Source organism: Etheostoma spectabile, chromosome 17 (assembly GCF_008692095.1).
Source record: "Etheostoma spectabile isolate EspeVRDwgs_2016 chromosome 17, UIUC_Espe_1.0, whole genome shotgun sequence".
Lineage (NCBI taxonomy): Eukaryota > Metazoa > Chordata > Actinopteri > Perciformes > Percidae > Etheostoma > Etheostoma spectabile.
The window spans coordinates 9,559,173-9,573,795 of NC_045749.1; the positions used below are offsets into that span (position 1 = coordinate 9,559,173).

Sequence of the window (14,623 nt, forward strand, 5' to 3'; positions counted from 1 at the left end):
TCTTGTAGTAGGCCTATTCTGTGCCATTGTCACAGCCGTGTGCCTATATCCAGTGTTACCTGTGCCTCGTTGGGCATGTCTTTTATTATGGACTTTCTTCTTGTTTTTATGCTTGTGGAGCGAGTAGCCTACATGTGTGTTTTATTATCGAATCCTTAGTACTGTTTTGACACCACAAAGTCCCTTTGTTTTAGTAAAGAGTCTTTATCTTGACAGTAGGCCTATGGCTAAGAAAGAAATTTATATTTGGTTGAATAGCAATAACGTTATATTATTTTCTGATGTTTCCGGGTCAGTAGCCTATGGCAGGCTAATTATTGTCTTGGATGGGCTATTTATAATAAATTGAATCTCTATACAGTGAAATAAATTGTGATGGATGCAGTTAGGTGTGTGATGGTTGACTTTGGCTGAAAACGTCACTCCCCAATTCAAAATATGTTCCCGTGGCTCTGGCCCTATGTGTCATTTGTGGCTGATTAGAAGAAAACTGCAGTAAACTAAGTCAAATCACATCAGGTCACAAGTGGTTGCTACTTCACATTACAGCCCACATGCACACACCAGACCATGATGTAATTGTTGTTAAAAATATCGGCGACTGAACGGGTTGTAGCCTTAGTTGATGATGATGATGATAATAATAATAATAATAATAATAATAATAATAATAATAATAATAATAATACATTTAATTTGTTATGCACTTTATATTTACGCAAATCCCAAAGTGCTACATGATAAAACAGGTAAGTGCTAAAAACACATAAAACAATAAGGAAAAGGGCAAGAGTTCAATCAAAAGCTCTCCTAAAAAGGTGGGTTTTAAGGCCATGTTTAAAAGCATCCACAGTCTGTGGTGTCCTCAGGTGGTCATGGAGAGCATTCCACAGTCTGGGAGCAGCTGAGCAGAAAGCCCGATCTCCCATTGTACAGAGCTTTGTCTTGGGAGGTTTCAGGAGATACGCTGAGGCAGATTGGAAGGTCCGAGTAATAACCAAAGTGCAGGCTGTGTTTTCAGGTTTTTGTCCCTGAACTAACGTTCTCTCTTTGTAACACTACTAGGGTGCTGCAGACTCTCTGTTATTTCATTGTTTGTTTTATTGCCACATCATGCAAACCTCTGACATTGCACATTTTCTTTTTTATAAATTTAGGAAATAGGCCATTGAAACCCTATATGAGATACAAATGTGCCAATTGAGCAATATATCAGCATAATTTCCAGCTCAAATTAAAATTCAACGAGCTGATTCATTGCACTGGACAGCTGAGTGGAAATAGACACATGGTTGAGAAGGAATGGAAGAAGAAACGTTTTGCGAGGTAACGCAAAATATTGCGATAAAACGCAAAGTAGTTGCCTGAAAATATCTCGCCGTGACCCTTAAGGGGAACTGAGCTCCCCTTAATAAGACCAGGGCTACCCTGAAAATGGGTTCTTAGAAAATGTTTTTTGGGAGGGGTCTCTAAAAATATTGACGTGTTATTTTGACGTGCAGTTTCAGTTTTGTGTATTGTGATCATCGGGATTATTATGTATAGCCTACTATTGCAAAAATATCAGTCATTAATGCATGTTGGTGATTTAAACCTAATTCACCTAAATAAAGGTAACCATACATACTATTCTTGTCATGAGCATCAACTCATGTTTAGTACATGCTAACTCAGATTCAGAAAAAATTTGAAGTCCTTGAAAGTAATGCAAAAGTAGTGTAACGCATTACAATTCAGAGACAGTAATATTGTAATATATCTAATTACTCTCAAATGACTGGGGCTGTAACAAAATGCTAAAATAAAACCAAAATCACGACACTCAGCTCCACAAATCTGTGTCGTGGAGTGAGAAGGCAGAATCTTGACACACCCATCCAACTCCAAGAGTTATCCTTCCCGCCCAGATCCAGTGCTACCACATCTTATTACTATTAGTCCTTTTGGTGCTTTATTCCTGTTTTGTCTGGTAAATTTAATTTTAAAGACGGCTAAAAGCGAAAGGGGTGGGGGCACCGGTAAAGCTAAGGGAGGTGTAACATTACGAATGGCCTCTTTTCTGACTCGGATGCCTGGGTCTGTTTCTGACGGTTCAGTAAATTGCTGTTAGCGTCCTTAGCACTGGAGTTAAGTGCTGACTGGGATGGCTGCTAGCTGGCTGGGGGCTTACTTTGGATGGGTCCCCCGGCCGGGGCTGTAATGATATTGGATGGTTGATAGCTGTCTGGGGGCTGTCTTTGGAATGGATGTGTCCCCGGGGCTGTTGTCAGCAGACTGACTGAGACATAAGACAGGGGTGTGCTAGCTAGCTAAAGTACCATTAGATTAGTCTATACAGTTAACGTTACTGAGGAATTTGTGGGTTAGTGGTCAAAACAATCATACTAAAAATAACAGAGCGTGTTGAGCGGTATCGTAAGCTTATGTTACCCACCAAGAATTACATTATCTACTACTTGTCAACCAGCACCTTTACAGAGGGCACCAAACCACTTTTCCTCTTCGTTCCCCCTACAGATTGGAAGGGGAATTGTCCATTACTGTTAACATTACCATTATTCTTATGTCTCATTCCAGTTAATGAACCACTGAAACGATTTTGGAAACATTAAAACATTTTAAGGTACAGAAGAATCTTTGGTGTTGGATTGATCAATATTGAAATCAATCAATATCAATAAATAAGGTATCTGTTGTATAACTGTTGCAAAATGGGATGTGATCAATGACAAATAATGGATGTCTGTTATTTCAGAGTAGGCTACAGAAATCATAGGCTCCTGTTATATCAAAGTTTGTCAGCGCCATGGCTCAATATTTAAATGGTTTCAACAATGTGGATGAGGTTGTTATAATTGAATGGCCGCCTGTACGACTCATTTTAGAATAGACAGAGAGACAAAAGAAATTTGCGGCAGCCGCACTGAACTGCAGTCTGCAGACGTTTACCACTGTGGTGCCGCAACGTTTGCCGAACGGATGTCGCACGCTTGCCACTGCTGTGCAACTGTTGTAACACCTACAACTTTATATTGTGTGTATATATACAATATAGCTATTATTTAAACTTTTAAAGACATTATCATTAATTAGAACTATCACTTTTCCACATTTCATACAACTTCACCTTCTTGTTACACATTTTAACCAGCCATCCAGTTTAGCTTTAGCGTTAGCTTAAAAAAAAAACTTTAATTATTCCACATCTTTTTTTCATTAGTGGTGTTATTCAACTTGTCAGTGAAATTCATTTTAATTAAAACCATTCATACTTTTTCATCTATTCACACTACATCTTCTTATGGATATAAGCCATTAATACAGTTTAGCTTTAGCAATTTAGCTTTTCAGCAGTCACACACATTTTCTGCAGGAAATGCATTTTCTAGTCTTTACAAAGCACACTGTACCAAACAGGGAATTTTAGCTTTACTCTGTGAACTCCTAAAATTACAATACAAGAGATCTGATTGGTTCTTTGCTGTTGGGAGGGTGCAAAAAGGGATGTGACAAAGATAGTAAAATCTGACTCAGCAAATTCAACAATTGATATCTGTGTGTCACAGTCACAGAGTGATTTACCTTTCAAAGCCGATGTCCTACAGCACACAGGGTACAGAGTAGGCCTTCAGGGCAGAGCATATGGAGACTAACAGCAGAGAAACACTGAAGGCAGACTTTGATGCATTTGATATTTCTGAGGAGCTTGGATTTCTCCTTGAAGAGCCACTGGTAAGTTGTATTACTTTCCTCATACAACAGACTATCCTGTCAGTTTTTCTTGAGTCAAAACTGAGCTGAAAAAAGGTTACAATAGTCATGACAAAAACAATAGCACACATACATACATACATACATACCGTTGAGGACTATTTCCTCTTTCCCCTTTCCTCTTTTGCCTTTGTATTTGGTCAAGTATTTGGTCAGCAGCACACAAACAGTACAGTTGTCCCTCTGACCTGAAACTGATAACTGTGCTTGTTTCGGAGTAGGAGTATGGAGAGTTATTGATCTGGTAAAAGCCTGTCTCTTCAGATTTCTATCGAGCTATTCACATGACTTGACCTGCACACTGTCAAACAGTTCATTACACTTAAAATGCCAAATTTGGATATTTTTGTTACACAACCTCTAATGTCTAAGGAGTCATTTGGTAGAAATAAAATAGTACATAATGGAAAACTCAGTTGACAACCTATGAAAATTATATGTAAAGGTTGCAAAATGCATATGAGCACTGATGTTAATTATAAAATAAAGAATTAAAAATTGGCATTGAGTCCATTTTTTTTTTTTCATCTAGGCATCCACTATTTTCTGCTTTGTTTACTTTCTCAATTTTGTACTGCCTTTCTCTTGTAAATTGCTTTCACTTTCTGATTGATACCACCAGTCATTCCTTGACATTCAGGTCAGGCACCATGGCAAATCTGAGCTGATTATATTACTGATTACACAATACATGAAAATCCCCCCAGCAAAAAAATAAAAATCATAATCATGCAAGTCACTTTATTGTTATTATTGTCTAGACTAACCTTCCAGACTATTATCGGGTGTGGTTGGACCTGGCAAATAATCTCACAGATCTGATAGAGTCGCATAAACTACGGGATCTGGTTCATAAGGTGAGAACAAGCAATGCTGTCCTAATGCTAATCAGAGTTGAGAACCCATGCATGTAAATATGGTCATACAGCAGCTTGAGAAAGTTTACACACCCATGCTAAAGTTGATTAAGAAGAGAAATACAAAAACATCTTTTGGAAATTGATCTTAATGCCTTAATTCAAATAATTAGGAAAATCCAAACCGTTTAAGGACACCACTTTCCTTTGTGAATGAATAATGTATTGTAAATAAATAAATGTTCTTCCTTAAAATATAGGGGGCATAAGTATACACACCCCTATGTTAAATTCCCAGAGAGGCAGGCCAATTTTTATTTTTAAAGGCCTTTGGAATTAAACTAACCCCATATCATCACATACCCTTCACCATACCTAGAGATTGGCATGATGTTATTTCAAATAGCCTAATAGCTGGTTTGATTTGCATTGAGAGATAATCTTATGAAAAGTTCCCCGTGCCAATCTCTAGGTATGGTGAAGCGTACGTGATGATATGAGGCTTTTTTTAATTCCAAAGGCCAAGGGAACTTCATCAGGATGCATAGTATCCTGGATCCATGAAATAACTGGCCTTTTAAAAATAAAAATGTGCCTGGCTCAATTGGAATTTAACATAGGGGTGTGTATATTTATGCCCCATTCATTTATTGACAATACATTATTCATTCACAAAGAAAATTGGTGTCCTTAAAAGGTTGGATTTTCCTATTTTTTTAATTAAGGCATTAAGATCAATTTCCAAAAGATCTTTTTTTTTATTCCTCTTTTTAATCAACTTTAGCATGGGTGTGTAAACATTCTAAAGCCATTTTATAGTTTAATTTGGAAGTATAAAATTTAAAATCTGATCACAATCCAGATGCCGGTCTTGAGTCCTGATTTCTTGAGTGACCATCGAGAGCTAAGACTGGCTCACCTAGCGCTGGGATTCATCAGCATGGGATATGTATGGCAGGAAGGACAACATGGGCCTGCTCAGGTAAAACACCACAGTGCAATGGAATGATGAGTGTTAAAAAATAAGATGCATTTCAGTCAATGATGTTTTGGCAATGTGACATATACTGTAACACAACTAAGAGTCTACAACTGCTCTGTGAGGCTGTACTTTGGCACAGCAATGGGTTATGACAATTTTTTAAAGATAAATACTAACATCAACATGCTAACAAACTGACGTTTATGAAGGTAGAATGTTTACCATGTTCACCGTCTTAGTGTAGCTTGTTAGCATGCTAACATGTGTTAATTGGCACTGAACACAAAGTGCACCTAGTGAGAATGTCATTAGTACTGTATTGATTTGTAACAATCCATTCAGTATAATAAGCGAAAGCGTTGACCAAGAAGTTGCAATAGAGAAAAAGAAGGAATCATCAAATTCAGTAAGATTCATTCTCTGGGCCCAAAATCCATCCATAGTTGTTGATATACACTATTTCAGTCTAGATTAAAGTGGTAGACCGAACAACAGCCATTGCCTTCCCTGGAGACATACCGATAGCGTGACTAAAAACCATCAGCCATCACTATCGCATTTAAACTTTACTATTATGCTTGTTTGACAGATTCTTCCAAAAGCCCTTGCCTTGCCATACTGGCTGGTATCTCGTAGGCTCGGCCTTCCACCCATCCTGACTTATGCAGATTCAGTTTTAGCCAACTGGAAATTAAAGAATCCCACAGGGTGAATAATGTTGTTTTATTGCATTATTTGATGACTTGAATTTCTATCCAAGTCCACAGACATTTTTTTATTAAAACAGTAATATTAATATTCTTAAGTGATGTATGTCTTTCTCCACTGATAACGCTAGTTTCTCTTTTCATTTTCATTTTAGGGATATGGAAATTGGGTGAGTAGAAGGAAAAGCAAAGCTTATTCACTGTCACTGTCACTGTCACATTGTTCTGAATTTCTCAATTGCACTTTGCACACATGATCTTTGTAGTTTGGTACTCATGATGTTCAGCTCATTTATTTTCAAAACATCATTTTCAAAAATAGGAACATGGACTTGATATTTTCCTTTCCTGGTGGTGAGAGTTGCAGGGGATTTTTCATAGTGTCATTGTTGGTCGAGATGGCTGCCAGTTCAGGCATAACGGTTAGTGGTTGCTGTTCCTTATTTTTATGTAACTCTTTTTTTAACCTCAGCCTGATTCTGTCTGTCCACATTTCCCCTTCTGTTTTTGGGTTCCAGCTACATAATGTGTGTTTTTGTCCCTTTTTTCAACTCTAACCAGGGGGCTCTGGAGGTGATGCATGCGATGAAAACCTTGGAACTCAGTGGCATACAGAAAGGTCTTGTCAAAGTAACTCAGTCTTTGAAGAAGATGAAGGAGACGTTCAAACTCATGCACAGTAAGTTTTAATTTAACCTAGCTCAGTTGAAATTTAATACATTTACATGCTGTGCCTTTTATGAAGACAGGGAAATTTAACATAATTAAAAAAAACTGAATTTGTGCTCTTTTTAGATCATGTGGATCCAACTGCCTTTCATGGAACATTGAGAATTTTTGTCTCAGGGTGAGTTTTAGGGCCGTTACAATATCCTGCACACAGAAGTTAATGATTTATTAATATTTATCTCATTAGGTGCAGATGAAATGACGAACTTCCCTGCTGCCTCTATCATTCTATTGTACTATTCTCTATTGCTGCACTGTATGTTAAACTTGATAGCATGTACAATTGTACTGTGTGCTTCTAATTGCACCTATAAAACAGAGGTTCTATGTGGTCTGAACTGTTTTAGGTGGCGAGACAACCCCATGCTTCCAAGGGGGCTGTTGTATGAAGGTGTGAGCAATGAGCCAATTTTGTTATCAGGCGGAAGTGCAGCCCAGAGTTCAACCATTCAGTGCTTTGATGCTTTACTATGCATCCAGCATGAGGATGAGACAAGTAAAAATGCATTTCTCTTTTGACCCCATCAGATGCTTCTCATGAATGAATCATTATTTGTGCAGTCAGTTGTCAGTTGCTCTGACAGAAAATGTTTCCAGAAACAGTTGTTATTTTCTTTCTTTCAAAGTCTCGTTTCTGCTCTCTTCATTGATTTGGCCTATTTAGGATCCTTCCTGACACGCATGAGGGAATACATGCCTCCTGCCCACCGTCAGCTGATAGAAACTCTGTCTGTCTGTCCTTCTCTGAGAGACTTCATCCTGTCCAGCTCCAGCTCGGATCTCTGCAAGGCCTACAAGTCCTGTGTCTCAGCGCTTGTGGATTTACGGAACTACCACCTCAATACTGTGGCCAAGTATGTCGTTGTGCCTGGTAATCACGCCCGTGCCATGGGGTGCCCGCTGAGAGGTGTGGGCACTGTACTGAATGACACAGGGACAGGCGGATCCAATCTTATGGTCTTCCTCAAGAGTGTTCGTAACACCACTCAAAAAGCACTAATTTTAGAAAGGCCATCTGCTTCAAAAGAAACTGAAATGTGATATATATACAGTATATGTATACATCACTATAAAATTATGATATGCACAATATCCATCAACTTTTTATGCACTATGCTGTTCAGGTTGTACAAACCCGATTCCAAAAAAGTTGGGACACTGTACAAATTGGGAATAAAAACAGAATGCAATGATGTGGAAGTTTTAAATTTCAATATTGTATTCATAATACAACATAGATGGCACATCAAACTGAGAAAATGTATAATTTTAAGGGGAAAATTAGTTGACTTTAAATTTTATGGCATCAACACATCTCAAAAAAGTTGGGACAAGGCCATGTTTACCACTGTGTGGCATCCCGTCTTCTTTTTATAACAGTCTGCAAACGTCTGGGGACTGAGGTGACAAGTTGCTCAAGTTTAGGAATAGGAATGTTGTCCCATTCTTGTCTAATACAGGCTTCCAGTTGCTCAACTGTCTTAGGTCTTTTTTGTCGCATCTTCCTCTTTATGATGCGCCAAATGTTTTCTATGGGTGAAAGATCTGGACTGCAGGCTGGCCATTTCAGTACCCGTATCAGTATCCTTCTTCTACTTAGCCACAATGTTGTAATTGATGCAGTATGTGGTCTGGCATTGTCATCTTGGGAAATGCAAGGTCTTCCCTGAAAGAGACGACGTCTGGATGGGAGCATACGCTGTTCTAGAACTTAGGTAGACCTTTCAGCATTGATGGTGCCTTTCCAGATGTGTAAGCTGCCCATGCCACACACATTCATGCAACCCCATAGCATCAGAGTTGCAGGCTTCTGAATTGAGCGCTGTAACCTCTTGGGTTGTCCTTGTCCTCTTTAGTCCGGATGACATGGCATCCCAGTTTTCCAAAACAAACTTCAAATTTTTTCCACTTTGCTACAGTCCATTTAAAATTAGCCTTGGCCCAGAGAAAATGCCTGCACTTCTGGATCCTGTTTAGATATGGCTTCTTTTTTGACCTATAGAGTTTTAGCCGTTAATGGCAAATGTCACGGTGGATTGTGTTTACCGACAATGTTTTCTGGAAGTATTCCTGAGCCCATGTTGTGATTTCCATTACAGTAGCATTCCTGGATTTGATGTTGTTCCGTCTAAAGGCCCGAAGATCACAGGCATCCAGTAAGGTTTTCCGGCCTTGATCCTTACGCACAGAGATTGTTCCAGATTCTCTGAATCTTTGGGTGATATTATGCACTGTAGATGATGATTACTTCAAACTCTTAGCAATTTTTCTCTGAAAAACTCCTTTCTGATATTGCTCCACTATTTTTCGCCGCAGTATTGGGGGAATTGGGGATCCTCTGCCCATCTTTACTTCTGAGAGACACTGCCACTCTGAGAGGCTCTTTTTATACTCAATCATATTGTCAATATACCTAATGAGTTGCAAATTGGTCCTCCAGCTTTTTCCGGTCTCTTATTGCTACCTGTCCCAACATTTTGGGAATGTGGAACTCTCATAAAATCCAAAATGAGCCAATATTTGGCATGACATTTAAAAATGTCTCACTTTACACATTTGATTTGTTATCTATATTCTATTGTGAATAAAAAATAAGTTTATGAGATTTGTAAATTATTCCATTCATTTTTTACTCACAATTTGTACAGTGTCCTAAGTTTTTTGAAATCGGATTTGTATTTATGAAATGTCTACAAAGTAATAAGTATCAACAGACATTATTCCCATTATTCTAATTAGTAAACTGGGCTAGGTCAGCTGTGCTGGCTAAATGTTTAGAGTGCTCTTAGTAACCATTTGATAAAACCAAAGAGAGGAGCAGTTTAACACTAGATAAAAATATTTTTTGCTGACCCCTAGTGGTTTAACATCTTGGTTTGCTCCAGTGATGTAGAAGTATACTCAAGGGAGTGTTAAGTCCACTGTGACATCGCTGTAGTCAAACCTCTGCCATAATTTAGAATCCTGTTTCTGTCAGGGGAAAAATAGATAAAAGGTTATGCATGATAATTATAAAAATGCTCATGTTAGCCAGAATGATTAAATAACTAAATCAAAATTTCCAAAAGACTTTTTTTTACCTACTATCTCAAACAAAAAATCTAAATATTTGTGTTATTATTATTATTATTTTTTTGGCAGAAATGGGCTTCTACATAACCCTCAAAATCACTTAAAAATGCACTTTGTTTGGACATAATAATTAATTTAAATATATAACATGATTGTAAAAACCTTTCCTGACCATGCTATAGAAGAGTCTACATCTAATGTTGCATCTTGGCCAGATGTGGTCAACGCAATAGCGGTGTCCGAAGATTGGTGTGGTCTGAGCAACATCTTCTGTCTCTCCACTTTGCGCCCTTGGCCCGAGAACCGTGCAAGATACAGTCACAAAACTTTAGAGGTGTATAGTTGACATTAAAATGAAGATCACGTTCGAAAGTGGGTGATCTATATAATCATAACAATGCCTGTTGTGCAATCGTGCGGTTTTGACCTGTTTAAAAACTATTTATAATATGGAAATAGGTACGTATAACATGCATACAAAGATAACAAATATTGTAAAGCATTTTTCTAAATGGCATTTGTTCGATAAACTACTTTGTTTTTTGTAAACAGAAACTGAAAATGGAAACTTCTAGGTGTTTGACAGTAAGGGGCTGATAGACAAAGGAAATAAATGCAGAGAGAATCTTGAGCTGTGGGCAAAATAGAGGAAAGAAATACGCTGGTGAAATACAAGAATAAGAGAATCAGCTGAGAAGAATGAAAGAGACAAACAGAGTAGGGGTAATCAGGGGAGAGGGATGCATGTGGGATTACGTCACTTGACTTTAAGGTTGTCTCTTTTTCCAATTGAGCACTAGTCACATTAAAAGAGAGAAGAAAGTTCTACCACACTGCTGCTGCTGAGCCCTGGTTATGGTCAAGCTCTGCTTTACTAAAGCACAAAAGATGTAAAATGTGGACCGTTTGACATTGGGTGAATACCGGGCTGTAACCACACATACTGGCATAGTTTTTTTTTTTTTACCTCTAACGGTATCCTCTAATATTACTTGAAAACTTGAATAATGCAATCCTCATATAAGTTTATGTTATGGCCACTGGTTTCAATTATTTAAACTTTGTTTCTGAGAAATCATGTTGTGCCCATCATTTGGGCAGGGGGGATGGCTCTAAATACTACAATATTTATAAGCCTCAGACAGCATTGCTTTGGAGAAGACTCCAGTCAGAGGCGCAAGCCAGAGCGGCAGAGAATTCAAAACGCTTTGTCAATCCAGGGCAAAGCGTTTTAGGAGGATTTTATCATATGTTTTTTTTTTAACCAAAATGCACCTTGTCAATTGTAGTTTGCCCAAAAGTTTGTGTTCACAAGCTTGTACCTTCAAGTACCTACCATTTTGTTTTTTAAATTTAAGGAAACACATATCTTCTAATGTGGCTGAAATAAGAGTTGCATGCCAATCGAAGCTGTAGACAGTGCCGCTGCTAGACTTTTTGGTGCCCTAAACATAACTCCTTTATGACATAACTTAATACCAATAACACAATAGCAGGATCAAAATGCAACAGCTAAGATCAATTATTACGAAAAAAAAGGAAAATCAACTTTGTTAACACAGTACACAGAACAGACAAAGTATACACACAATCAAGTTTTGGGATGTGTAAAATCTTTTTATAAATTAAATAATCATCCATAAAGACAAACTTAAAAGCAGAAGTATACAAGTAATCAATCTTCTTCAATAAAGCAAAGATTTTGAAGCAGAAAAGTCACACAATTTTACTTTCCTTTGTAAACACATCTAGAACTGCTGAAACACACATTCAAGTATTGAGAAGTGCACAATGTTATCAAAATAAACCAAAGATTGTTGCTGTGTATCTGTTCCTAAACTGCTGGTTGAGGGTGGTTAATCAGGGCTTGGTACTGTTGAGGCGTCTACAGACCTGCTGCCCGGCTGGGCTTGCTGTGTGCCTGAACTGCCTCTAGATGGTTGCTTGTTGTCTGTATCTTCGTCTTTGCCACGTGCTCTGCCTTGTACATATCTCAGCACTGACCCTGCATTCATTTAGAAATTCAAAGAAAAAGGATCAGTATAGAAAGAGACAACATTTTCAAATAAAGAATCTTATACCGAAAAAAATTCGAAACACTTAAATCTGAAAGCATGCATTAACAATAATGTTTGCTTTATACATTTCTGAATCTTAAACATTATTTTACCATTTAATTGAATACAACTGAAATATGGTTACGAGACCAATTTGTCTACAAACGTTTTTCTATTTCACCGGCAGATGTCATACATGCCTTTGCATCCTGACATAAATGGAATCAAAACGCCACTTCATTTTGTCATATTCAGATGTAGCTAAGTTCGCTGTCGCAGTAACAATAAAAGTCTGAGTTCTTCAGACTTAACATCAACATTATCAAGAGCCATTTTCTGTCCCACTGCACATCCAACACCTCAATTTGTGTAAGAGACTGTAGCCTACATTCTGCTGAATTCTACTGAATGACAATCCCAAAGATGGTTGTGGGTTTATTATGCATTGCAAACGCCAAAACAGGCGTTCTCAAATGACACTATGCTAGGTAAACATTGCTAAATGTCTTGCTAAAGACTTTTGATTGCAGGCTACACGGTAATAAATGAGCTGAAGCAAGAGGACTTGTTAGCCTACCTTGTGCACTGACTGCTAACTGTCACTGAGAAAGTATTGACCACCATCACGTAAAAATGAACCATGAAGTACTGCTCAATATCTAAAGTAAAGTAACAGCTAGCTGATGTCAGATACTTGAAAAATGCATAGATAATGTTTAACAGTAAAATCTCAATTAAGCTTGCACCTAAGTTATAACATATTTGAGTTTGCTAACATTAGCAATAACATCAGCTATTTCAAGGTGTATGCATAGGCTAACCATTAGTGTTGACGAACTGACCAAAGAGCCGGTTAATTAACCCGAGTCGTGTCACTGAACTGGGAGAATCGAGTACCATACGTCAATGAACCGACTCACTCCTGTCTTTTTACCTAGTTAGCACCTCCACTGGAGTGGTGATAGAATCAATCAGGGCTACCTCGAGCAGAATGATTGGATCAAAAGAGTTGTTGAAGATTTGTAGATTGGAGACCGCGCACCAGGCTACTGAACAAGACCGAAAGTAACTGCGCAGCTGCTAGAGTCTTATGTAATCAAGCAGCGTCTTTGTTCTCGGCAAGTTTGAGTTATTAACCAAGCTTTGTTTCTAGTGCATCTTACAGGATTGTGTTCATGGCATTTCACACATTATCAATCATATTCAAATCCACGTCATGTTATCTTGGTAGTTATATAAAGTTAAATGTTAAAAAAGTGAATATTGCAGGTTGCATGGTAGGTGGGATGTCACAAGATGATCATGCACCGGGCTACTGAACGAGAACAAATGTAACCGTGCAACCGCTCGAGTTTAATGTAATCAAACAGGTGTCTAGGTTCTCAGCAAGTTTGAGTTATTAACCGATCCCAGAAGCCTGTATTTCTCGTGCATCTTAGATAACACTTCATGTTATCTTGGTAGTTATGTTAAGTTAAATTTGTTGTTTGTTGCATAGTAGGCAGGCTGTCAGAAGGAGACCGTGCACCAGGCTACTGAATGAGACCGTAACCGTGCCTAATGCATGAGTCTAATTTTATCAAATGCGCGCCCCCCCCCCCCCCCCCCCCCCCCCCCCCCCCCCCGCACCATTATATTAGCAGCACATTTCCCGTATTTAAGAATGGTTTAACATGGACTTCCCTGCAAGTTACCTGCACGGGGCATCATCTCACAGTTTCTTCTTCTTTCTCTTCTCGGCTCCTGACTCTTGCTGTCTTTTCGAGGCCATTTCCAAAAAAGTTGACCTATCCTAAACTTTGTCAGGTGCAATCCAATAGACCACGAGAAAGGGAAGGGCTCCCACGGGAATCTTGGGAAGTTGAGTGTGTGTGTGTTTTTTCTTGAGCAATTAAATAAATCTCTTGCTTTGCTTGTTTTGATATACATGCCTTAAAAGTGCCTAATATTTCTATACTGAAACAATATCGTCAGTATAATTATTATGACTATGATGATTTTTCATTAGGCTATATTTGGTGCCCCCTCTGCACTTGTTGCACAGCATGTGATGTGCGTGGTGGGAACGGCGGCGCTGGCTGTATAAGTGCTCCAACTGTGAGTCATGTAACTCTGTCTATGAACTAAATGAATGGGACTTTTACTTCCAGGACCCAGGAGAGCCCTTTATAGCTCCTCTCACTTAACAACTCTTTTGCCTCAGGGTTTCAGTAGACACAGGAGCACAGTGAATCACCTTCAGTTGAAAATGTTTTAATTGTGATTTAGAAACAGTAGAAAAATGCATAATATTGCACATACTAAATTGCACTTTCTCAATGTACAGATCTTTGCATGGAAATTGATGACCTGAATAATGTAATTTACTGCGTAGTCTAACTATGGTAGGCCAGTGAGACATTTCTCAATCATTTAACCGTACCATAATCTACCTAAGAGCTGCTGTTA

General features: G+C 38.4%; 1 protein-coding gene across 1 annotated transcript; it reads left to right on the top strand.

Moving 5' to 3' along the window:
- The first annotated feature begins 3,395 nt into the window (after positions 1-3,395).
- LOC116705329 (indoleamine 2,3-dioxygenase 2) lies at positions 3,396-11,448 on the top strand. The gene is made up of 10 exons (XM_032541422.1): positions 3,396-3,732; positions 4,533-4,628; positions 5,491-5,610; positions 6,200-6,318; positions 6,473-6,487; positions 6,640-6,739; positions 6,879-6,996; positions 7,113-7,164; positions 7,394-7,542; positions 7,711-11,448. Exons 1-10 carry the CDS (start codon positions 3,643-3,645, stop codon positions 8,085-8,087), a joined length of 1,236 nt encoding a protein of 411 aa, XP_032397313.1. The 5' UTR covers positions 3,396-3,642; the 3' UTR covers positions 8,088-11,448.
- The last annotated feature ends 3,175 nt before the right edge of the window (positions 11,449-14,623 follow it).

Bases quoted from the DNA above. Each gene is read 5' to 3' on its own strand.
- LOC116705329 (XM_032541422.1), top strand. From the start codon at position 3,643: ATGGAGACTAACAGCAGAGAAACACTGAAGGCAGACTTTGATGCATTT. The intron at 4,629-5,490 runs GTGAGAACAAGC...ATCACAATCCAG, and splicing joins TACGGGATCTGGTTCATAAG to ATGCCGGTCTTGAGTCCTGA. The intron at 6,997-7,112 runs GTAAGTTTTAAT...TGCTCTTTTTAG, and splicing joins GACGTTCAAACTCATGCACA to ATCATGTGGATCCAACTGCC.